The following is a 24,767-nucleotide window of genomic DNA, read 5'->3' as shown; positions in this document are numbered from 1 at the left end:
TTATTTGAGTTTCTGAAACTCTTCAGTTCAGCTCCATGTGACTGTTTCCTGAACATATTGTGATCTCTGAATGTGACAAGCAGATGCCTCTGATGGTTGAGCAAACAGTACTTATGAAAGACTTCTTTCTTATGAAATGGCAGAGACATCCTGCAGGCTGTGCTGCTCCTCTTCTGCTATTCGTAAGTCTCCACACAAATAATCGCTGGGAGGCTGTGTCAGTGACAGAGGATGGAAACCAAAGCACAAGGCAGTGCTAGGAAATGAGAGCAATAAATAAAGACTGAAGGAAGGAATACCCTGTAGGAGGTTTTTTTTTCAAAAGCTTTAGTACAGATGCTGTGATAATCTTCCTTTGTGCAAGGTTGTGGCCCTTGCAGTTGGGATTGCCTGTGTGTGTCAGCCATGTGATGGGGCTGCAGCTGTGCAGCCTCTCCTCCTCCTCCCCTCCCTCAGATAGGGGCTGACACTGGAGCACTATCACTTAAAAACCAAATTGGTATTTATAACTCAGCATTTTCTAATCCAAAAGAGAGAATTATGTGGTGAGATAGTCAGTGTTTTACACACGTTATCTTGAACATGAACTGCTTTTCCTATGAATCACATGCTGCAGTGAGGGAAATAAAGTGTAAGGGCAAATATTTAGAATACCTGTATCTTTATTTTTATTTGAGAAAACTGGCTAAGAAGAGCAACTGAAAGTTTTTTACAAAGCGGGAGAAGACTCAATCTGTGTAACTAAAAGGAACTGTTCATTAGGGTGCACCAACAGCACTGTCATAAAAAGTTGAAGTTTTAGGGTCATAACATATTTTCATCTTTCTATGCTGTGATGTTTATTCAGATGAACTTAAAGACCTGGGAAGATATTTACTGTAATAGGACTCTTGTATTGAATCATATTTGCAATCATAAACATACTGTGTGATTTTTACCTGCTTCCCACTTTCTCAGAATTTCCTGTGCTAGTAAATGTAACTCAGTCTATTCCTGTGAAGCAATCATTGTTTATATTGTTCAGTCTGCTGCATTTAAAAAGCTTTGGTAGCTCCTACTCATTCCCTTTGACCAATGAATACGTAGGAATGGCAGTATTTCTCTTAAATAGTGTTAAAGATTAATTATCATCCTGTTACCTTTTTTATAATTTTGTGTGTTCGTATTATTTGTGTAATTTGAATTAAGAGAAATTTATTCTGTATTTTTCAGGTTCAAGCCATTTTTTCCATTTCAAGTATTGCCATCTGAGGAATATGAAGATCGAGACCTCTGTATACAGGATTTTCTGTTGACAGAAGGTCGACTGAAAGTCACATTAATTGAATGTACAAGGTATATTTTTGTGCACTTTTGCTCATTCTTGACTAAGCAAGGACCAGTGTTTCCTCAGTTTATAGTAATTATAGCTGTAGGCCAGTTCTGATTCACAAAGTGGCAGCTTTGGTGCTGTGATTGCACTCTAATCAAGAAATGTACTTTCCTTAAACTAAAAATGAGCAAAGGAAATTGCAGTTACTTTGAGAAACTTCTGTTTTGTGTGGGTGCAAGCCTTTGCCTTTCTGAATTTTGCCTGGTTACAAGCTAATCTGTGCCTCCTCTTATTTGTTTGATTTGCCTTTCTGCCACACCAAATTAGGAGTCTCTTTCCAGGGCAATATAAATGTTGCAATTATATTACTGTATCATGTAAGCAGAGGGAAATAATTGTTTCACTCACTTGGATAAATCCAAATCACTTTTATAAGGCATTATTTATTGTCTTTGTCTTGAACAAAATAATGGAAAGAAGTAAAATCTATTTCCTTCATTCCTTGAAGAGAAAATTACTCTCTTCAAAGCTGGAGAGAAGGTGTGTGGGCTCTTGGTTTGCTGGGGATTTTTTTGTCAGGCCTTTTGGTTTGTTAGATTTTATCCAAGTAGTGCTAAGGCTTTGATCTAGTCATGTGCAGTTCTATTCTTTATGAACTAAACTGCTTTGCGGCAAGACCTTTTTTTTTACCTGTTCTTTTCATTGCTTGCATTCCCATGTCAACTCCTCTTGGCACTTTCTTTCTGTAGCATTGTACAACCACTTCAGCTGTATTTGCTGTACTAGTGTGGTTTATCAGCGCTGAGGATTTCTTGCTTCTAAGGGTTCTGTGGTGACAACAGTGGTTATATTTTTGTGATAGAATTCCTGCTTACCTATCTCCCTATCTTTGTGATGTTTTCTGTGGATAATCCAAGGATCCCAAAATGTCTGTCTTGAGTTCCTTGTCCACTAGGAGCATTTCCCTCTTTGCCTGTACTGAGTAAGGGAACTCTGATCTCTCTTCATAGCAATTCTCCAATTTCAGCCCAGTGGTGCATTTCTTTTTATCATAAGATCCAAAATGACCAACCTTGCACTGTGTGCAGTTATTCTTGGTTTGGAAAGTAATCTTTTAAATGTTGTCTTTCCTGAATCTGAAACACTGTGCAGCATCAACTCTTGAGTTTCTTTGCACTGAGAACCCAGATTGCTCAGTCTGACATCATCATCTGACCTCTCAGTATTTTCAGCTGTCACAGATGCTTATCAGATGGCTGGGAGAGGATGCAGTTGCTGATTTGTCAGGTCTGGCATAATCCAAGTGTTTTATGCAGCTTGGGCTTTCTCAACACACCCTTCTCAGCCGAGATGTCTGACTGTTGGACCCACAGTAATTCCTCAGATCTTCCAGTTGCCCCATTCTTTTTTTGAACAGAACAGCTACAACTGCTGTCCATAGGGTCCCTCAGTGAGTAAGTACTCTTGCTTTGCATCTGAAGATATTGATGAGGTAGAAAGAGAAATAGGGAATTTTGGTAGTAAAAGAAGAAACATACAATATATACAAAAGTAACAGTGATCAAATTTCCCTTTTGCACCAGCCCTCTGTGAGTGGTGTGAAGTTGGCTGGGCCAATTCCCAGTACAGCACTTTGTGCTGACATCCAGGGCTTTTGCACTTATATCTGCCACAGAGGCCTGATCATTTTTCATTCTTTCATTCTCATTCCAGAACGAAAGATCACTTTAATTTCTGTGTGGTTTTCAATTTTGCTCAGTGCCCCAGAAGGTTTTATATTTTCTCAGTACAGTAGATGATCTTTGACTTCTGTACAGAGTTTGGAGTAGAATTCTTCCATCTAGTCAGGTAATGGAGTTCTGCTGCTTCTCCTGTTTGAGTCTGGACATCAGTGGTGAAACTATAGTGGTAAAACATTTAGCAAACTTTTTCTATGTTATAAATGGCCTGTTTAATTAAATTATGCTCTTCACATGACCAAATACTTGCACTTTTTGCACTAATTGCAGGCTTGACCATAGCAATTTTCTGCTGTCATGTTTCTTTCTGTTGAAAGAAAAATTAAATTTTGCGCACCTTTTAAATTAATGAAAGGATGGGAATTTTGGTGTAAATGAAAGGAGTATGTTTTGCTAGTTTTTATCTAACCTGTACAAAAACCTCAAATTCTGTCAGTGTGATGCCCTCACAGAACTTAATTGTTGCAAAAACATTGTTATCTGTCATTTTCTTCAAACTTTGAAGAAAAAGGGAAAAACAAAGCAGCATTCTGCTAAATTTTGTTGTTTGTTGTTTTCTTTTTAAAGAGACACTATGAAGAAAGTAACAAAGCCTATAAACTGATTATATTAGGTGAGAATACGCTTCCAAAACTGTGCCATAAAGTGGGCACTTTTCAGTCTGTAGGATATAGATATCTCTTTCATATATAGTTATATGTAATCATGTCAGTCTTTATGTGCAGCCATCTTACAGGGTACAGCACCTTTGTTTGCATATTAATGGAGATATTGTTCAAACAAAAATTTTCTTAGTGTAGCAGCAGTTAAAATTTCCCCTCTGTCTTTCTGAAATTGCAAACTGAGCTCCAAACTCCAGCATGAAGAGCTCTTCAAAATTTTAATATGTAGTTGGGCTGTCTTGTGATGTATTTCTTCACCTTTCACCAGGTTAACAGGTGCTGTTGACCTGCTGTAAGGTGAAATCTCAATATGGCTCTTTGTTTTCCTTGTGACTTTCATGTTACAGTTCTAGCTAAAAATTGTTCTATTCCTGTTTTCACCTATCTCATGTGCTTGTTTTTCTATCCAGTATAGCTAAATAGCTTCTGTGCTGATATTTTGGAGGGACCATAAGTACCCCTGAAAAATTCCCCAGGAGTGTGTCTAAGTGATCAAAAGCAAGCTTGAGAGCTGTCACAGTCACAAAGGTGTTTTTCTGGGTTGGCTTAATTTTACCAGTTCTAATTATTGGTGAAAGTTGTCTTCAATAGCTTTACTTAATTTTCAAAGTATGTTTACTACAAATCTCCACATCTGAAAGAAGAGGTGCTTTTTTGATTATAAATATTTAACCTAGAAATATTATTTAACAATGTCAAGATAAACAGAGAAAATTGACATGTTTTTCTGACAGCTTTTGTCCGTATCATCTAAAGAGCTGTGTAACACATCACAGTCACAAATAAGATACTTTGGATGAAAACTTAGAAACTGTTCTTGTCAAATGTATATAGAAGGTTGAGGGGGAATTATAATCTAACAGCTCTTTTGAGTGACTAAGGTTTGTTTGAAGTTTTTATTCCAAAATATTTATCTGCTTCCAGCTACTGTAAGATAAGCTGTGAACAACTTGATTGTTGTTCTATAGCCTAAAGTTTATAGTCTGGGTTTTTTCTCTTTTCTAGTACTGATATCAGTCTGAAAAGTTTTGTAGCCTTCTGGAATAGGGTATCATGCATGAAGAACCACTCTTGCATTTGTTATAAATGTTACAAAAATCACAGATAAGAGGATCCCAGTTTAGTGAAATACAAATATAAGCAGTAGTAAACGGTGACTTTAATCTACGTAAGAACTCTCTTAAACCCAAGGAGAGCTTTGCATTGTGATGTTTAGGACTAAAGTGGAAACTCTGGTGGCTGTTGTTGGTCTTCTTAAAATAAAACACAAGTCCTTTATGGAAAAAATGCCAATTGAACACTTTGTTTAAAAACAGAAAACCCAAACAAACAAACCCAAAACCAAACCAAAACAACAACAACAACAAAAAAAAAGGAAAACAAAGTAGGAAAAAAGTCAACTCAAAAAAACCCCTTAGCTAAAAATTCTGTTGTGTTTTACATTTTTGGAGTTCTTCCACTAGAGGGTGGCAGTGGCTTTCCTTTGCTGTAGGGCTGTGCCTGTGCAATCTGTTCCATCTGGACTTCTATGTGTACACGTTGGTACTAATAGTGTATAAATGAAGGATTGGGGAGTTTAATGTAATATCTGGGGTATTCGTAATGGTATTACAGTTCTTACTATTGGCTTTTCTCTTTCAGGTTACTGATCTTTGGATCCTATGAAAGAGAAACAAATGTTCATTGCACAATGGAGCTGAGCAGTAATGTTTGGGAAGAGAAATCAAGAAGTTCTATTAAAACGGTAAAAAAAAAAAAATAAGGGTGTCATCATTGCATATTGCAGTTTGTCTTGTGCTCCTGGTACATCATCTAGAAAGTGTGTCTTTAGGTAATCAAATGGATGATATAACAGGAAAAAAAACAAACCCTAAACATAGCAGACCAGTTACTTTTTAATCCACTGTCAAATTACCATGTATGGACAACGTCACATTCAGTTATCACAACTGTGCTTGAAACTGTACCTGGTTTGAATATACTGTCAGCTGCATTAAAACAAATAGTGGAAAATAGGCATTTTATAATCCTGTTATATTTGGGTGGGGCAGTGTTTAGAAGGCAGTGAGTAAGATTCACCTGTCTTTGCCTGGCCAGTATTGTAAGGTAGTGTTTTACTAATTATTACACTTGATAACATGAGTTTAGCAGCATACAGCCTATAGACTGCCTGCCTTTTTGTGTGTGTGAGGGTGAGAATGACCTTCTTTTTATATCTTCAGAGAAGAGGTGTGATGTATGAAAGAACCTTTCAGTTTTACATTAGAGGGATATTGTGTTAGTAATCAAATTGAATTGGGCTTGTGCTGAGCAGTAAGTAGCGTGCTTATTGAAGAAAAACCCCTGAAGCTTTAAAAAGACTTCATGTTAACAGTTGGTTTCATGTAAAGAAATCACTGGAACAAAAATCCCTGTCCTGCATTTTACCCTCTGCTGAGTGCAACTAGCTTAAGCATGTGCCTTTGTTATATCTGACTGGAGTTGTGTTTGGAGACCAGCATCATTTTCCACTGGAGTAGCAAGAATCCAGAATTTCAACGTCTCATTCAGTTTTCCACCATTAAATTCCACTTTGCATTGGTTCTAAAATCCTTCTAACAAATGCTGTGATACTTGTTTCCAGCTTACTGTATATTATGTTTTGCCAAAAAGGGTGTATGGCTGAGTAACATCTGTGTATGAAAACATGCATGGATCTGCAGGGTTGATGCTCTGGCAATGAAGGTGGCAGTGCATTGATTTACCAGTACACTCCTCTGCACAGATAAGGCTGTGATTATTTTTAGGTGTGGAGTAGCACACATTCTTTTACACTCTAACAACACAAGAGGAAAGGAAAAACACTCTGTAGACACTGGCACGAATGTGTTTGTGACAGCAGATGGCAGTAAGAGTAAATGAGTGAGGATGGAATGGCTGATTTTTAAAACTATGGAAAAGTATTCAGGGAGAGACTCTCAAAACTCATCTTCTGTGTCAGCATCTAAAATGAAATGGCAGGTTTTTAAATGAAATGGCAGTTTTTAAAATTGTCTTAAGTATTTGGAAATCTGGCCTGCAGTGTACGGGAGGGTTTTCTGTGCAGTCCTTCATTAAGCGTGTTCAAACACTGGCAGAGAGCAGAGACTCCTTGGTTTGAGTTGCTGCATCTCGAGCTCAGCTGGCACTGGAGAATTCACTGTGCTCAACCACCATGAATTGAGGCCACTGGAATGGTGGCCTGGTTTAAAGATCCGTGCTTTTGAAGGTCTTGATATGGTACAATACAGAAAATTAAAATTAGCAGCTTGCAGAACTACTTGTTGCTTCTTGATTTATATTCAACAGCTGTAGTGTAATCATGGAAATCTCTTTTCCTTAGGAAATCAGGTTACCTTTTCAAGCTAAGTTACGAAGTGTTAGGACATCTCACCGAGTGGTAAGAGTATTGCCAAAGATCCTCAACAAAGTAGGAAGTGTTGCTGACACATTTAGCACTGGAGCTTTGTTTTTTTAAGAAATATTAACTGTGTGAGTAGTTAAATAGCAAGTTATAATGAAAAAAATGTGATATTTTTCCAAACAAAAAGTTTACTTCTGTCCTTCTGATTATTAGTCCTAATGCAATATTAACCATGAAGCAGCAAATACTTTATCTTTCTAATATTAAATCCTTATTTTAATGCTCACATGTGCAATATTTACTCGAGATGAAGTTAGAATGAGTAACAACTTCAGAAACTGTGAAGAAGAAATGGCAGACAAACTTGAAGTGAAAAGTTAAAAGATATATTCTGGTTTAAAAGGATCTAATTTATACAAGCTTCACAAAGGCATGACAATACATCCTCTGATACAGACTATGTTCTACAATGTTCCTGAGGAAAATTCTCATAACTTTCTATACTTCCTGACGTTTTCATTCTTTTTATTGTGCTGGTAGTAGTGATAAAAGATTAGACAGATTTAATACTTTGTAATGAATTTTGGCAAGACTTTAATCTGATCCCAGAATTTATGGAACATTAGTAGATGTCACAATTGATTTTGAAAAAAGCTGCTGTGTTACTGAATATTTCTGGAGCATTATTGAAGTGTCTATTACAATACAGAGGTGTCTCAGGCTTATGTTTCTCAGGTCTGAAACACCAGTAAGACTTCAGAGAGTGATTTGGCACATTCCTGTGTGAAACATTCTTAAATATCTTAATTAGTAGTACATGCTGGTGGAATTAACGTTAATCAGTGCATTGCTATGTAAAAATTATGTATGGCTAGGATGCAGTAATTAGCATTAGCAGCACTGGATTACTAGGCAGGTGTTCCATGGTTAAATAATTAGATATGTCTCAATAGTGAGATACATGCTTGTAGATATGAAGTGGAGGCTGTATCATAAATGTGGATGGTTATGTCCATTGAACTGCCAGTCAGCAATACCAGATTTATTTCTACAAACAAAAAGAATTGTTCTATTTTCCCTTGGAACACATCTGTTCAGAGTGACCCCTGGGCCCCCTTACCCTTGATGAGACTCTTGCTGTGACTTTACCTGTGCTAGCACTTCCTGTATAATGCTGTGAAAGAACAGCATGATTTTTCAGCAGAAATCAAAATTTCTCTATGCATAAGAGGGGAGAATATAGTCTGCCTTCTTTAGAACTGGCAGAAGAATGGACATAGAGATGAACTCGAAGTATGAGTAGTAGAGACCTGAGGTACCTTTGTAAGTACCCTGTGCATTGACTGCTGTGTCTTGACTGCTGTGTGGATGCTGGTGCTTTTCTCTGGATCCACCTCTGTAGAGAAGAGTGGCTCAAAAGTACTGTTGTATTGAAGTGAGAATCTTGTTTCTTACGAACTGCTCTGCTCATCTTTGTAGTCATGGTTTTTATCTACATCCTGATCTTTATGATAAAGATTAAGTAGTTTTCTAGAAATTGCAGAAACTATTGCAAAGAGATTGGTATCATCTGATACTCTTATACCCAGAAAACATATGTAAACTGTAATTGGTTTGTACTTTTTATTGGTTGTAAGAATCTAAAGTAGTGAGGAGAGGTTCTCAATTGCACACCAAAAATGTATCTGTTCCAAGTTTTCTCTTAGTATTTTTTATAGAAATTCAGGAGCACAAGAGAACCATTATTGATCATGAAATAATCAAGTTAGATAACCCAAAAAAAAGAAGGAACACTTTTAAACTCTGGTGTCAACTCGTTGTCTGAGGTGGTACTGTAAGAACAGCCATGGGTTTGTATTTCTCCAGTTTCCTATTTCTACAGGCAGTAAGTGTTGAGGCTTTTTTGTTGTTGGTTGGGTTTTTCATTACAATTTTTGTGGAAATCCCTTCTGTAAATATTAACTTTAGCAGTGCTGAAACTGCATTTCATATTCTGCAAAATAAAAAATTTCCATCTAAAATGCCACATCTGGTAGCCCATAGGATTCACTCTTGCAGCAGTTGTCTCAGGAGCACACATATATCTTCTGAAGTAAACTAATAATAGAAAGAATTAAAGAATTAAGATAAACATCCCAGTGCTTTTTTATGAATACTGCTTGATGTTTTCTCCAGTTCATTCTGAACATTGTGGTTGGCACTGGAGTAACTCAAGGAGATGACCTTTAACACCATCTTTCAATCTTGCACTTTGAATTTGTTCATATGTATACCTAGAGATATATAGGCTGTGATCTCCAGGCTGGTTGGTACTTGTTCTTCAAAAAGAAGAGCAATATTTCTCAGCTTTTCATAAAACTAAATTTCCTTTATCAGGGATTAAGGGAAACTTAATGGTATTCCAGTACCATAACATATGAATCTAAAATGAAAAATAATGTAAATCAAATCCAGCCCTTCTGAAATGAGTTGCCTGAAGTTACTAAACTATAATGTCAAAATTTAAAGCAACTGTGAAATGTTAATTTGTAAATACATGGAATTAAATGCCTCACAGTTGGCATTTCAGTGTGCTTATTTTACAGCCTGCCATTTCAGCATTTAATCCTATCAAAAGAAAGGAGGAGGATTAAAGCAAGAAAGGCTTTTTGAAAATGTCACTTTTTATGAAAATTCATGATCTTGTAAAACTTGGTAATATTTGTAAATACAATGGGGAATAGTTCCGAGATTTGTGCCTTACATAATGTTCTGTAATCTGTCTTTCAAATAAACTTGAAGGCCATCAGGATTTTTTCAGTCTCTTCCTAAACATTTAAGCTTTTTGACTTGAGGCTTCAAAAAGCTTTACTGTGATTTAATGAACAACCTCCTGTGAAAATGCACTGTAGTTCTTTATTGCTTAGGGATTGTTGAATACGAACATTAAAAACCCACACCAAAACCCCACTGACAGAGGGGTTTATTTCAGTGTATATTGAGATAGTTCTTTAGAACTCAATGTCATCATTCTAGTCACAGTCTGACCTGGTACTTCTTACCTGCTCATCAGAAGCTGTTCTGTGCTGCATCCCTGGGCATGAAGACCCTTGCTGGGCAGGCAGAAAGTGGAACTTGCCACACAGCAGCATTTGGCAGCAGGCAGTACTAGATATATCTATCATGTGCATCCAAATCTGGAGCTTCCCTTCCCTGCACCTTTTTCTCCCTATGTCCAAATTTGACATTGTGATCTTTCCCTGGAGTACTGCAGAAATTGACTGCTTGCAACCAATCTGACTTGCTGAGTCTCAAATTTAAAATAGTAGATGAAGAGATTCATGAATGAAATCCATTAATTGAGTGAGAAGAAGCTGTGCTGAATAGTGCTTAGTGCTCTCTGTGTTCTTGAACTTCCAGACCCCCAACTTTGAGAGCTGCCAACAAGGCTAATTCATGGTACTTGGGTTTAGGAAGAGTTCTGCAACCAGATACTTGTCTCGTATAGTGAAATAAGTTTGATTTGAAGCCACTTAATTCCAGTTGAAATCTCCATTAGATTTTGTAGCCAAGTGGTTTTGCAGATGCCATTGGTTATACTGTCTATCCAGCTGGGGTCTTCCAAGCTGATACTTTGCAGGGTGTTGAACTCCCTGAAAACATGGCAGTGACCTCCTGACTCTTCACAAAGTTGTGAAAGAGGCTCCAGCCTTTTAATTGGTTGTGTTGGGTGAATACCCCATAGCAAGACTTCTCTGTATGACTGTTCCAGGACAAAAGTTACTTGAAACTTCAGGCTTGCTCAGGATTAGTTTTGTTTCTTTAGTACTTTTTACAGAGCTGATATGAAAAGAATACTCATTTCTGCTGTGGTTTTATGCATGTAATAGCCAACCTGTAGTACAGGTTCTATGAGTTACCTTTCAGGTGACTATTTTATGTACCATCCTGGTAGTACCCAGTTCAAGTGGCAGTTGTAAGCTTTTCTTGTCATACTTTTTAATGTACAGTTTCATGTTTAAATATATATAACTAATAAGAAAACAGTAAATTATACCTTTTCCTTAGAAATGCTTGTAAAAGTAAACACTGTTTCAGAGTGTCACTAGATGTGGTACTGGTGACTCTTTTTTTCCTAGTCTTGTCACCTGTTCTGCAACCTGTCCAAATACTGAATGCAGTAAAGAGTTTTAAGTAGGTTTTACAGCAGCTGTCTTTCTCATTTGCAGAGAAATTGATTTACAGTGATAGCTGATCTTGCTAAATAAATAGATGGCTGATGCCCGAAAGCTAACTTAGTTTGTATAAACAGTATGGCTTATTGTAAGAGAGATAACAGTGTTTTATTGACCAGGGCACACAGAGTGGTTTCTGGGTAATTCAGTATTTCTGGAATGACTTTTTAAATTATTTTGTTACATCCTATTGCAAAGTTGCATGGCCAGATAAGCTGGCAGCTTCATTTGGAGGCTGCCTCACATGGCTGGAGTGGAAGGGGAGGGACTAACTTAAACACAGATATCCACAGCCACCTTTGGAGAAATAAGCTGGTTCTATTCTTATTGGTTTGTAGTTTGTTTTCTTCTTCAGCCATCCAGTTTACTTTTAAAATACATTTTCTCTGATAACCTTATAATAGCTAACCTCTGCCTAACACAGGCCTTTTCAGATTGAGAGACTGGGATCTGCTCTTACTAAGGAGGTAGTGACTGGATTGAAGCTAATTTACTCATCTGTATGGATGTTGTAATGATGTTGCAATGTTTCCCTACCAAATCAGGACCTCATCAAGTTGGGCATGCTTTCCTTCTGTTGGTGAACAGTTATGTCTCCCAAAATAATGAAGGAAGGGAGTCTGTGCTTGAATGTGTAATTACTGACCAGAAACGCTTTCCAGAGAGAAAGCCTGGGAGTGGGTAAAAAATTGTGGAAAAGAGGCCTGTGGCTGTGAGTAAAAATACTTGTTAAGAAATAGCAAGGTACTGGCACTTGGTGCTCATAGACTGTCCTAAAACCAGTCATCTTCCAAAATCTGTGTGAGATGTGTGCTGGTTTGACACATGACAGAGTTGCAGAGTTGTTCTTTTCTGACTGCGAGTTGCTCAGTGGGAACTTGTCTGAGCGTTACTGCCACAAGCAGTTCATCATCTGGAAGTTCATCTTGCAGCTAAGGAGGAGAAAATTACACTGGAGTTTCTGCAGATTGTCAAAGGATAGGCAAGTGCTTGTAGTTGTCACAGAACAGCTGATGTTTAACTTCTGCCCTTCAGGAATCTGATACTGTCCTTGCTTCCAAGTATAAACATCTCACCTGTTTATAGACTTTGGAGGGCATTAGTAACTACTGAGATGACTGTACAAGAAATCTCAGCTGCTTGGTTCTGATTCCTATTTTTATGTTTACACTGGCTAAGTTAACAATTACATTAGCTTAAACAAGAGCATCATCAGGTTTGATACCAGGAAGAAATTTGGAATGGCGATTTTAAAAAATATGCTTAATTAATAACTATAAAATAATTATTAATATGAATTATTTAACTAATAAACTTACCAGTCTTTAACGTAGGTATCTGATGCCCTTCAATGGGATAGAAATGAATTTTCTTACACCACAAATAGTTGATGTCTAGTCACTTTAAGTTTTGTGGTTGAAGTGTCAAAATACAAGCATAAAATGTACTGAGTGATAGCAAAGCCTTTAATTTTGTGGGAGGAATTCCTTATTCTGAGTACACTCTAATGTATTGTAACTATTTTTATGAAGTCAAATGATTTAAGCGGTTCAGATTCTTGGACTCAAGGTAATGCAGTGTTTTTACATGTCACATCTTACCTTCCTAGAATGTAATTATTTAACTGAACATTATCTTAAATCAACTATTTATCTTTTCTTTCTTTCTCCCTCTTCAATCACAAGCTAAACCAGAAATTAGGTGCTTGTCTCAGTGTTACAAGTCTTTTCTAGTTCTGGTGGAGCTCAACACGTGGAGGCCACACAGAGTGATTGAGAACAATGCTTGGTGTATTTACGTTGTTACAATTTCCGCTGGTTACTGCATTACCAGTTACTGTGGCTGTTCTGTGTCTGTAGAGTAGCAGGAGTGAAATCTCACTTCGTAGGCAAAAGTGAATATTAAGATAATTATCAGTGCAAGATAAGTGATTCTTAATGATGACCAAGTATCTTAAAAATAGTTTCCATAATTCAAAAAAATGTATAAGCAGAAATGTTATGAGGCAAGGGCAGTGCATGTTCTCCCAGAGCTCTGTGACGATGGCAGAGAGCACTAAGAGAATAAAGTGAGTGGGCAGCGCAGCAATTGCCCTGGAAAAGCCTTGGGGATCAAACCTGGAACTGCCGATTCCTGTCACACAAATGAAATGACTAAAAGGTCACCTGGTGTATTAAGGTTAGAGGGAGAGCAGAGTGATGCTCTGCAAAGGCCACCTGCAGATCAGAAGTGATCAGGAGTAAATCATCATCAGAAAATGGAGCATTTCCCTTAATGCAGTCTGGTAAAAGGCTGCCTCTGTCAGAGTTTGGGTGAGATAAATAGAATTTATGAACTATGAATGTCTTCACAGATACTTTAACCAAAAGTCAGTGTATTCAGATCTATACTTACGTCATCCCTTTCCATTTTTAGATGGAACAAATATCATGTCTGTGCACCCTCAGGTCCATTTGATGTTAATCGAAGCTATAGATTTTCCCAGGCTGAAGGAAAGAAAAAAACCTAAGTCCTTAGAAACCTGAGGCAGATATGCAGAAGTATTTTTGTGTGTTTTGTTTGTTGGAGTTATTTTAATTATAGAAGCCATCTAGAAGCATATATATTATAAATATGCATATGCACTTCTTGTGTAAAAGTAACTACATGCACTTAGTAAATGTATATATAGATAAAATGAAAAACATCAGTTTTTCTACTTCAGTTAAATGTAGATGGAAGTCTGACGCATAACAAGTTGACCATATGTTAAAAAATGTAGGTACTTGCAAATACAATAAATGATCCTTGAGAAATTGGAATTGACTTACCTGAAGTTCATCAGCACTTACAGCTCCAGTGATCTGTAACAGTCAAGAAATAACAAAGTTGATATTTAGAGAGCAATTGCAGAAATCTGTTTCTAGGTTCCACAGCAGTTAAATCACACATCTGTGGGAATATATCAGGAATAGTCTGCACAGCAGCTAGTAAACTAAAAACAATCACTTTATATAACTATGTGAGTTACATGTGAAGGGAGCATAGGATAGTGTGGAATCTTTAAAGTGCCTGATTAATGTATGTTACCTACAGGTTTGAGAAACTCCCAGGAAATATGTGGTTGTACTATCACAAACATTGAGCAGCTGGCTTCAGCAGAAAAACTGGCTTGATTTCAAGCATTTCTTTATAAATATATGTATAATCCAAGAATTTCTTTATAAATATATATATATATATATATATATAATCCAAAACAAGATTAAAATGGTATCTGGACAAGGTATCTGTTTGATTACTAGACTAGAGTCAGTAATTTAGAACAGAAGGGAAGTAATCTGGTCCCAGCTCCAGTGAGGTCAGGGCTAAATTGGCTCAGACCTTCTTCCTGAGCACAGTCAGGCAGTGCTTGTTGATAAAAAAGTCTTTTTTCTTCTAATTGTATTTTCACTTTTGCTAAATAGTCCATGACGGACTATACTGTTACACAGGGACGGGAGGGCAGCAGAGCTATCTGAACTGATTGTGACTAGTTAAAGAAAAATAATTCACGGAAAGACTAATTTAGTCTTCAGACTAGCCTAAGAATCTATCTGTAGGCTTGGCTTCAGATGGAATAAACTTTTTGTGTAGCAGGCAGTCCAGCCTAGAGGCAGTTTTAGCCTAAAAACTCTTAATTAAATTGCATCAAGATGACACCTGAGGTACAGAACTGCTGGAGAGAGAAAGTAATATTAAACTTCTTCACTTTGGCTACAATGGGTGTATAGCCAAGACATGAAAACATCTATGATGGACTTTTATTCCTTGTAAAACAATATTTGAGAAAAGAATTCATTTTTTTAAACAAGTTTTTTGCCTAGCTTGATAAATGTTTGTATTTCCACTAGAGTTCCTAAAGCTTTAGCTTTGGAAGAGAATCTGAAATAGCAAATATTCTGAAAATGTTTGTAATAACTAGGAGCAAACTTTTGGCTGCAGTTGGGAGCAGAGGCATTCAGATTCTTGCCAACTGCTGTGTAGAAGTATATGAGGAACCAAAAGTCTTGGTTGCATATGACTGAGGTAACCAAGAGTTGTAATTAATTGCTGAGCTTTAAAAATAGCTGCTAGGAGGAGCAGATTTTATGACAAGTCATTAAAGCAACATTCCCTCATATCTAATAATTGTAATGAAAATAAATGAGATTTATCAGAAAATTAAGAACCTGATTCTTGCTAGGAAGAAAAAATTTACTTCCACAGAGATTTGTTTTATTTCTTTTAACAGATGGGAGTAGTAACCTATAAAGGCACTGGAAATGTGTCCTGGACACAATACACACTTTCCTGCATGTTCAGGAATAATTTAGTGGAGCAAAAGGCTCTTTTTTGATTTTGCCAAATCCTCAACCTGGTATATAACTCCTCAAATGCTGAGGTATGTATTTTAAACCTATGACAGAAGAGACTCAAGGAATGCTACTGTGGCAGCAGGAAGAACAGTGTAGGGAAGGATGCTGTTTGGGTCTTAAGAGATTTTATCCTGGCCCTCCTTTTCAGCAAGGCAGTGGTAGAACAGGAGAGGCGCAAGCAAGTTCCTTTCTCTTTCTTCTCTTCTGTCTATATCAGAAATAACTCTTTGACATCGCAACTTGGCACTCTTATTTTTTATTTTTTCATTTTATTGGGGAGTAACTTTACCAACCAGCTTCTGAAAGAAATTCTTCTTCCTTTGGAAAGCTAGATTCTTTTTTTCTTGCTATGTGCTTTCCTGATGACTGGTGTCTAGCAGTTCTACAGATTACTAGGTAAGATTCAGGTGTTATGTATTGACAAATGCAAAGTTCAGGAGTATAAATTTCTGCTGCCAATAGAATGGATTGAATTTTTTTGTAGGTGGAATTTCTCTTGAGGCATCAGCATAAACCCAGAACAGGAGAACAGTGGTTAATTTGTCATTACAGAAAAGTGAAAACTTCGCAAGTAGATCATGAACTTGAAGTGTCCAGACATCTTTTTATGTATCTATAGGTATCATGCATTTCTGCATAGCATTTACTAAGGAAAGAATAGCAGTTGAGAATGCTGAATGAGCAGGCAGCCAGTAACTATCAGTTGGTCAGAAATACTTCAAAGCAATGCCTTCTGTAAGAGAGAGAGTGTGGCTGATATGCAAAATATGCGTGGGTGATGCACTATAGATGCAGGCAAGCTTTTTTCGAGTTTCTATCACTTCACCTCTTCCCCAACATTGTGTAATGTGACTGTTGGCTAGGGGTCTTATCTAGTGTAAAGATTTATTTTTAATTGGTTATTGTCAGCAGTGCAATTTTTTATTTAAAAATTTCAGAAAATCATATTTAGCCACACTACATTGAGGTAGTTGTGTCAACTGAGTGAGTGTCACTGAAATCTGGAGGCATAATTTTGATATCCATTTCGAGGTGTCTCATTGCTCAGTGGAAGAGTCTCATCTTTGTATTAATTTAGCTATGTCTCCTGTTTTTATTCCTCTGAGTGTCTGTATACCTTTATAATGCCTTTTATTTTTTTTAATGAAAGCACAGTTATTTGTAAAATAGACTTTCAACTTCTGTTGGGAAAGATGTGTTTACCCAGGCAGAGACTTTAGCCAAGAAGGTGGCCTAGCTTGGCTCTAGGCCTTGTTACTCTCCTTGGCCCTGTGTCCTCAGAGCTTTGCTATTTGTATGGGGTTTTTTAAGTTGTATTTATTTCACAGGCATTGTATAGTGTTGACTGATTCTTTGTTCAATTTTCAATTAAATGAGTGAGTTGTGAAATCTTTGGAGAAGGTAATTGGGCACAATCCCAAGCAAGCTGGATTTCTGGTGAAGGAGGAGAGAAGGGGAAAATGGAAATAGAAGGATGTTGGGTTATGAAATCTGGTGGGAGAAGGGCCTGTAAAGGGCTTGCTACTTTACTCTCTGTGTAATAAAACCATAGCTCTCTCAATAATTATTAGCAACTTACTAATTGATGTTAGCATTATATTCAGATTATGATCCTTGCATGCCATTTTTAACCTGGGACTGCTTTCTACGCAAAATACTGTTTCAACTCAGAAACGTGTCCTTGTATGAAAATGGCAAAAAATAATGATGCTTCTGCTGAAAGTATCTAGATTACAGTTAATTTTGATGTTTGTCTGCCTTAATAGTGTAGACTTACCTGAGGTTTAATTACTTTGTAATGCTCTTGATCAAATGGTATGAAAGTGTGTAAGTCATTGTCTGGTTTTGTGGACTTCAGGAGTTCATGAAGAAGGGCAAGCTGTGCATGGTGAACACACATGTTTATTCATTATGATTTTCTTCGAGCATTGCAGGCTAGCAGACTCCTAAAGTAAGCATTGATAGTTTTGGTTTTTTAGCTCCAAAATTGTCTTTTTTTTTCTTTTTCATGCAAAAAAGGCAATTATTTTCTTAATATAGTGTAATATATGCATGGAGGTCTCTACCAAATGTAACATTGCAAACAAATAATTGAAAAGCTGAGTTTAATCCATTGGTTTCTTGGTAGTTGATGCAAATTAATTACATTTTATTAATCAGAGGTCATGGGAATGGGAAAATTATAAGTCTTTTGCCATCATAGTGCAGCCATGGGTTTACAAACTGCAGTTTTCCAGTCCAGGTCTGATTTTTTTTTTTTTTTTTTTCCTCTTCCCGTCTCTATATATACAGTCGTTTTACCCCTTTATTTTTTTTCCTCTAAACTCTGACTGAATGTAATTTTTCTGGTAGATTTTTTTAATGTGTTGCAGAGGTTATAAAAAATATTGAACTCTAGTGGGAGGAAAGTGGCTGTATAACATTGGGAGCAAGCTGATGATTAAATTTGTAATTTTGTGTCCTGAAGCTTTGCTATTAAAAGTTTTGTTGGGTTTACTCTTTTTTACTGTGAGATATTTTGTCATTCATCACACTGCACATTTGTGTTTTCTATAGAGTCCTAATGTCTTAAGCTTGTAGGTTTTCAAATGAAGTATTTTTAAGAGCATCACTCTAAAAGAAAAACCTCAGACTTTTGAATACTTAGTACTGAATGTGCCATTTATGAACGATGCCTTTTTTGGCCTGTTTCACCAATGCCTTTACGGTGATGATCAAAAAAGTATAGTAGCATGGTCTGAACCAAGTATTCAAATTATTTTACAAGTTTTCATCAGCTTCTTAGATGCAATTTTCTTTTTTTTTTTAATAAAGGTCATTGAAATTAAGTAAGCTGAATTATTCATACCTTCTTCAGTATGATTTTTTTTTTTTAAGTTAGATTTGTTTCTCAAACATTGTACGGTATTGACTAATCCTTTGTTCGATTTTTCAATTAAATGAGTGAGTTCTGAATTCTTTGGGAGAGGTAATTGGTCACAGTCCCAAGCAAGCTGGGTTTCTGGTGACAGAGGAAAGAAGGGGAAAAGGGAAGTAGAAAGATGTTGCTTTACGAAATCTCATGGGTATTTTTCATATATATTTCACCAGCTATCAATAAAATCTGTTGCTAATTTAAAACTAATAGAGCATAAAACCAGAGTGTATGAAGTTATAGCGAGTGCTGAAGTAAAAGAAGTTTTTAAGCTTGACATAATTTCCTATTCATTCTTTCACTTACCTTACCAAAGGGAGATGAGGAAATGGTATATATTACTTCCCTGAGCCAGAAGATACAAAAAAAAAAGGTCAAAAGGAATGAACTTTTACTTCCACTATGGGTAGTGTTCTGTTCCTCTCATAATTTTTTTTTGTTGTACTCCTAATAAGCTGTTTTTGGAAGAATATTTATTTTTAGCTCTTTTACGTGCTTTAGTGTTAGTGGTTTGAGATCTAAAATTGCTTTCTGGAGAAGATGTAGTTACACAAATTGATTTCTTGTCATTCAGATAGCTGACTATAGGGAAAGGAAATCCTACTTTTTATTAGGAAGTTATGGTCACTTTGACTGCGTGGAGAGAAAACTGCACACAAAGATCCCTTCTGTGAAAAGCTCAGATGTTTGGATTTTCATGAAGCGTTTTTAGAAGCTCAGTTGCAAAGCTGGCTGGTATGTGATTCCAATTTATAGCTAATGTTCTGTTTCTAAATCATTCTTTGTAGCTGTTGGGAATTGATCTTTATGTGTTTAAAAAAATAATCTGGATTATTCTTCAAGTGCAGAGGAGATAGAGCTGGGTATTGATTTCTTTAGCAAAGTGAATTGTCAGTATTTGACTGCGTTGATGTAAAGATATTTTCAGTGTAATAGTTGTGGCAATTTTTATAAGTGATGGTTAGTAACAGAATGAAAATCTGGTTTCTAGGTGTGCTGTTGTCTTGGTGCTGCTAATTAGATGTGACATTGAGCTGCTGTTTCACTGCCTGCCAGCGACTTGTGCCCTATAACCGTAAATAAATTGATTTCGTGTGATGTGTTCAACAAAATAACCAGAAATAGATGTATGGCTGTGGAAATCTTTACTGGTTATATATTTGTGTGTTTATACTGCAGTGTTTTGTCCAGAATTTAATTGAAAACAACTCAGTGTGGTTTGGCTGCCTTTCTAGGTACAGAAAGATTATTATATACAAAACCTTGGCCTTCTTGCAGGAATTATTTGGAATACATTAAATACAAATCCTCATTTTTTCTGGCCATGGTAACGCAGAATTTCAGAAGAAAAGTGTGGATCTGGTTTTACCGGGCAAAGGGTGGGGCTGGGGCTGTATGCAACAGAAACTTCATTTTGATACAGATGGGTCTTCTATTTAATCTCTGAAGAGCTGTTAAGATCACGAATCATTTTACTACATCTGCTTTAGTTCCTTTGGGTTTAGCTAGTTCAGTGGGAATGTGGGAGTCTGAACACTCACTGGGTCACGCAGGATATTGTTCAGGCTTGTGCTTTGCTTTAATAGCCATCTAGCCATTAATGTTGATGAGACATGTACCAGTTGCCAAGAAAATAGTGTGTTTATGCAGTGCAGAAATAACAAACTGTTCTCTTAACTTCTATGGTATTTCAAATTGTGTGGTTATGTAGGTTCTAAGTGTGTTTGAGGTCCCTATTGCTTTGGCCGTGTTATTGATAAGAGTGTAATTTGTATTATCTGCAGTCATAATGGTTTGTTTGTGAGAATGTAGGTTTTCTGTCAGGAAAGTAACTTCTAAGCCCTTTAAAATGTTACTTTTACGCCCATTATTGAAATCTAAAAGTGACTACTTTCTAGTGCATATTAATTACATTGTATATCTGATTTCCATGGGGACTAGCATCTGTGATGCACATTATTGTAATTGCAGTGGATAATAACTTTTTGTATTTTTAGTTTTGATGGCAATATCCATGTCAGTATTCAGATAGCTAATGCTGTTGGTTCTGATAATCAAAATTGCCAAGCGGTTTCTCTGTGTGGAGAAAACTCTTCACTATGTCTCTTATTTCCATTATCAAGAACCTTACCTGATAGTCCAATATGTTGAGCTTATTCCAGGAAGATTAACAGTAGCTGTGTTATCACCGTTGATTAGGTGCTTCCAAGATACATATAAGTAAGTACTGTTTTAGAGGGTTTACTTTTAATACATACACTTGAATGTTTTCAGGTTTTTTCCACCTTGGAGATGAACAAAACCCTGGGTTGACCTCTCATGTGCACTTATTCACAGTGCCTAAACTCACAGGTTTTCATTAATCTCCTTTATCTGTGATTTGCAATCCAGTGATTCATAACAAAGTAAAGTTTTTATTGATTTGATGTCACATATGGTATTATTAATGAACTTAGTAGTCTTATTTCAGTATTTCTTTTTAGACTACCTGAGTTTCGCACAAAATATTTATGTAATGACCAAGTAATCCTTAAGCAATATTGGAGGAAGCCTTTTTCCTATCAAAGACTTATATGGTGATATAACATTAGGGGAAAAAAAATCAATCTTTTCCATTTCTTCAGGGCCAAAGGAAATCATCAGAGTTGGGCTTAATAAAGACTAAAAGGATGTCAGTGAGTAAGAGCACTTAAAGAAGAGCTATGTTGATGTTTGTGATAAATTGCTCTGCAAAGAAGAGCTCCACCTAAAACTGAAGGCCTGTATTTTACTTGCTTTTGACACTTCAAAGTTAAATGCAGGTTTTCTGCTGCCTTGTTTGTCTTTAACTCCTCCATTCTTGTCCTGTAATTGCTGTAAGAATGCCCCAGCAATTCATGATAATTGCTAAACAGTTTGCTTTTTGCATGTCGTGTAACCTGCTTCACCATGCAATTGGAAGGTGCAATTTTTTAAGCAGTGGCTTAGCTGAAGAGCACCTGCAATGTGTCAGAAGTACTGGGCAAAATAAGATACAGCTCCTCATTTTGTTCTGTAACAAGCCTGTTCTGGATTTTGCTGATGTCAAATGTTTTCAGTGCTCATCAGGCAGACATGCAGATGTTTAATTTTGCTACGATGAATTGTCACATTTATTTTCAGACAAATAGCTCATGATGGTGAAGTTAGACATGTGCATAACATTTGCAGTATTGTGGCCTTAATGAATTACTATTTTAAATACGATCTTGGTCCAATACATAACTCATTTCAGAATGAAATTACAAAAATATTTTGTAACTTGTATTTTTTGGGTTTTACAAGCTATCATGTACACCAGAAAATGAGTCCCACTGCCTTGCTATTTAAGATGACTAGTAAGAAAATATCAAGACCTTTATCCATAAATACACCTCTTCCTAAAAATTAAACAAACCAAACAGGAAAAATGTGACATTCGTCTGAGATCGTTCTCTCCCCGTGCACAGACCACAGTTCACAAGGCTACAAAGACTAACAGAAGAACTTCCCTTTTTTCACTGTTTTTTTGTCATCAAAAATCTGTTGTTCCTAATAATCCACAAAATGGCTGGTGGCTATTCCAGACCTTTGTAGGAAAGCAGAGGTAGAGAGTCCATCAAGCCTGATGTGTCTTTCTGTGTCACATTTGCTGTACAGACTTTTTCATCAATAATGCTGTTTGGGTTTTAAAGAGAAAGTAATTTTGTTAATTAATTTTTAATTAATTTTACCTTCTTTTACATTTTAATTAATTCTGGTGGCCAAAATGTGATGTACTCATTAATGGGAAATTCTGTCTCTTAAAAGCTGCTGCCAGTATAGCTTGGAGAAAATCCTATGTTATGCTTAAAGATACTTTAAATGGACAAGATTAAAAATGGTAGAGAGTATTAAAAATATTACACACTCTCAAAGCAACTGAAGTACTGCACTTTAATATTAATATACCTGAAATAACTGAGCAGTGCAAACTTATCTGTACTAAGATTTAGTGCTGTCTCAACATCAAACTCAGAGTGGGCTAATTCATCTTGTGCTGACCAATTTGACATCAGAACACAGACCAACATGCTTAAAGTCAGCATATATGTTTCAATGTTTTGGTCACTGAAGAACATAAGAACCAATCGCCTACTGGCCATTTCCAGATGCCAGTAAATGTAAGAAATCTTTTGAAGGCAAAGGTGTTTCATGTGTGTGTTTGGGGGGTTGTTGGTTGCTTGCTTTTGGTTTTATAGCTCTTAGTGAAGGGGAGAAGCAATGGGAAAGTGGTGTGGAGGTCATGTGCATCATCTGCTGAGATGATGCGCTGGGAGAACAGTAACCACAATTTAAAAAAAAAATAAATCTTTTTCTGGAACTGAGGTGTTTTTACAAGTTAAAAATGGTCCTTTAAAGGTCTAGTGCTATTAGGACTCCAGTATTTCTTTCTTAACTTTATTCTGAATGTTTTAATTTCTGAGATATTAACTTAAACTGTGCCTTTCAAAATGACCATGTCATTCCTCTGCTCTCAGCTCTCAGAACTTTAAGAAGTCAATGTCAGTCGCACAAAGCTTGCAGAGATCCTTGTGATGGTGGATGAACACGAGTCAATCCATTGTATTAGAAGTGGGTCATTTTACAGAATTCCTTTATAAAGGAACTTTAGTATTCATTCAGTGACACTCATAAAAGATACCAAGGTGTAGCCAGTCCTATAAAGCTGCTCCAGCTGATAGGGTATGGAATGCAAATATATGTCAAAAATGCAGAAATTGCAAAATGGGCAATGTTGAATTAAAGGAAACAAGCTGAAGAACTTATTTTCTGCTATTGCAAACGTTTGTACTAGAAAAATTGTGTGAATAATTAGTCTCAAGATGATTTTGATTATTGGCTGATTCCTTTGTTTTACTGATGAAAATTGTTTTCAGGACAGAATGTGTTTTTCAGAGGTTTTGGGTAGAAAGGTGAGCAGTGTGAAAAGCTGACTTTTTTAAGGGGATTAAGCAAGTGAACATCTGCTCAGGACAGCTGTGAGTACAGAAAAACCCTCCTGACTCTTGGGCTTTCAGCACAGAGTAAGAGCTGCAGTGGAGGAAAGCAGAACACCAGGTTAAGCAAAAAACAATTAATTAAAACTATATAAAATTTGAAGGATCAGCCTGTTCCAGAAACCCACTACAAACACTACATTGAACACTGGGTAAAGGTAAGGAATGGTTTAACTCTCAAATAAGGGGCATAGAACAGAAAGAGAAATTAGGAAAAGGTGGTTGAAATTTTATTTTTATTGGTGATATCTCCTTATGGTGAAAGTCCATTTTACAGTTAGTAGCTTTTCCAAACTTACTTTGGTTTTGCATGTTAAATTTTTAATAATATCATCAAATTTCTTCTTTCAGGCAAAATGGGTGCAAGAATATATTTTTGGCAGTTGCTCAGTTATGACTGTAAAAGGAATTGTGCAAAAACAATAATTGGGATTGCGGTTCAACGGGGGTTTTTTTTATATACAGCAGATAGTTTCCTTTTGATTTCTTACTGAAAGTTCTATTCACACATATATATATTTAAATGTTTAAGTGTATTAATAAATGTAGTTATTTGGGGAAAAAAATTACACACACCCCCTTCATCCACTGTTCTGTATATTGAGAAAAAATACATATTCATTCAACATATTTGCCTAATATGTTTTGTTAAGTTACTAAAAAAATGATGGGGACAAATCAAAATGATTGTTGAAATTAACTGAATGAGTGTAAACCTGGGAATGGTGGAAACATACATTAAAATTTCCACTTGAATGATACTATTAGTGTGTATATCTTTGGTATGGAGGAAGGATCACATAGCAAAAAAGAGTGTGTTACTGTCATAGAAGTCTTGATACAAATTTTGGAACAGTAACAACTTTAGATTTAACTTCAACTAAAAAAAATTAAAGTCAGATTTTTATTCAAGCAGTCTTTTATTAGCAATTTGACAAAATTATTTCACAAATCAGTAAATTAATTTCCAAGTTTGTAAATGTGTTTTCTAGTATATGTTGGTTTCTCAGAATGGCATCTTGCTTCTCGCTGTGATGTACACTGATGTTTTAAGTAGCCGGTGTATTATCTTTTACATTGCATTGCCATCAGTCGTTTTCTAATGAGTGAATATCTTAAGTCAATTTCCTAT

The 24,767-nt window shown here is 36.3% G+C and overlaps 1 protein-coding gene across 2 annotated transcripts in view; it reads left to right on the top strand.

Moving 5' to 3' along the window:
• The window catches only part of PDZD8 (PDZ domain containing 8), a 53,270-nt gene that overhangs the window by 16,423 nt on the left and 12,080 nt on the right, over positions 1–24,767 (top strand). For both annotated transcript variants that reach the window (XM_082286600.1, XM_082286599.1), the window contains 2 exons: positions 1,213–1,335; positions 5,355–5,457. In XM_082286600.1, coding sequence (XP_082142726.1) covers positions 1,213–1,335; positions 5,355–5,457 — 226 coding nt within the window. The remainder of the gene's footprint in view (positions 1–1,212; positions 1,336–5,354; positions 5,458–24,767) is intronic.

The sequence above is a fragment of the Coloeus monedula genome (assembly GCF_965178545.1).
Source record: "Coloeus monedula genome assembly, chromosome: 8".
NCBI classification, from domain to species: domain Eukaryota; kingdom Metazoa; phylum Chordata; class Aves; order Passeriformes; family Corvidae; genus Coloeus; species Coloeus monedula.
The sequence above is the reverse complement of the archived record's forward strand: the minus strand, read 5'-3'. Positions and strand labels throughout refer to the sequence as shown.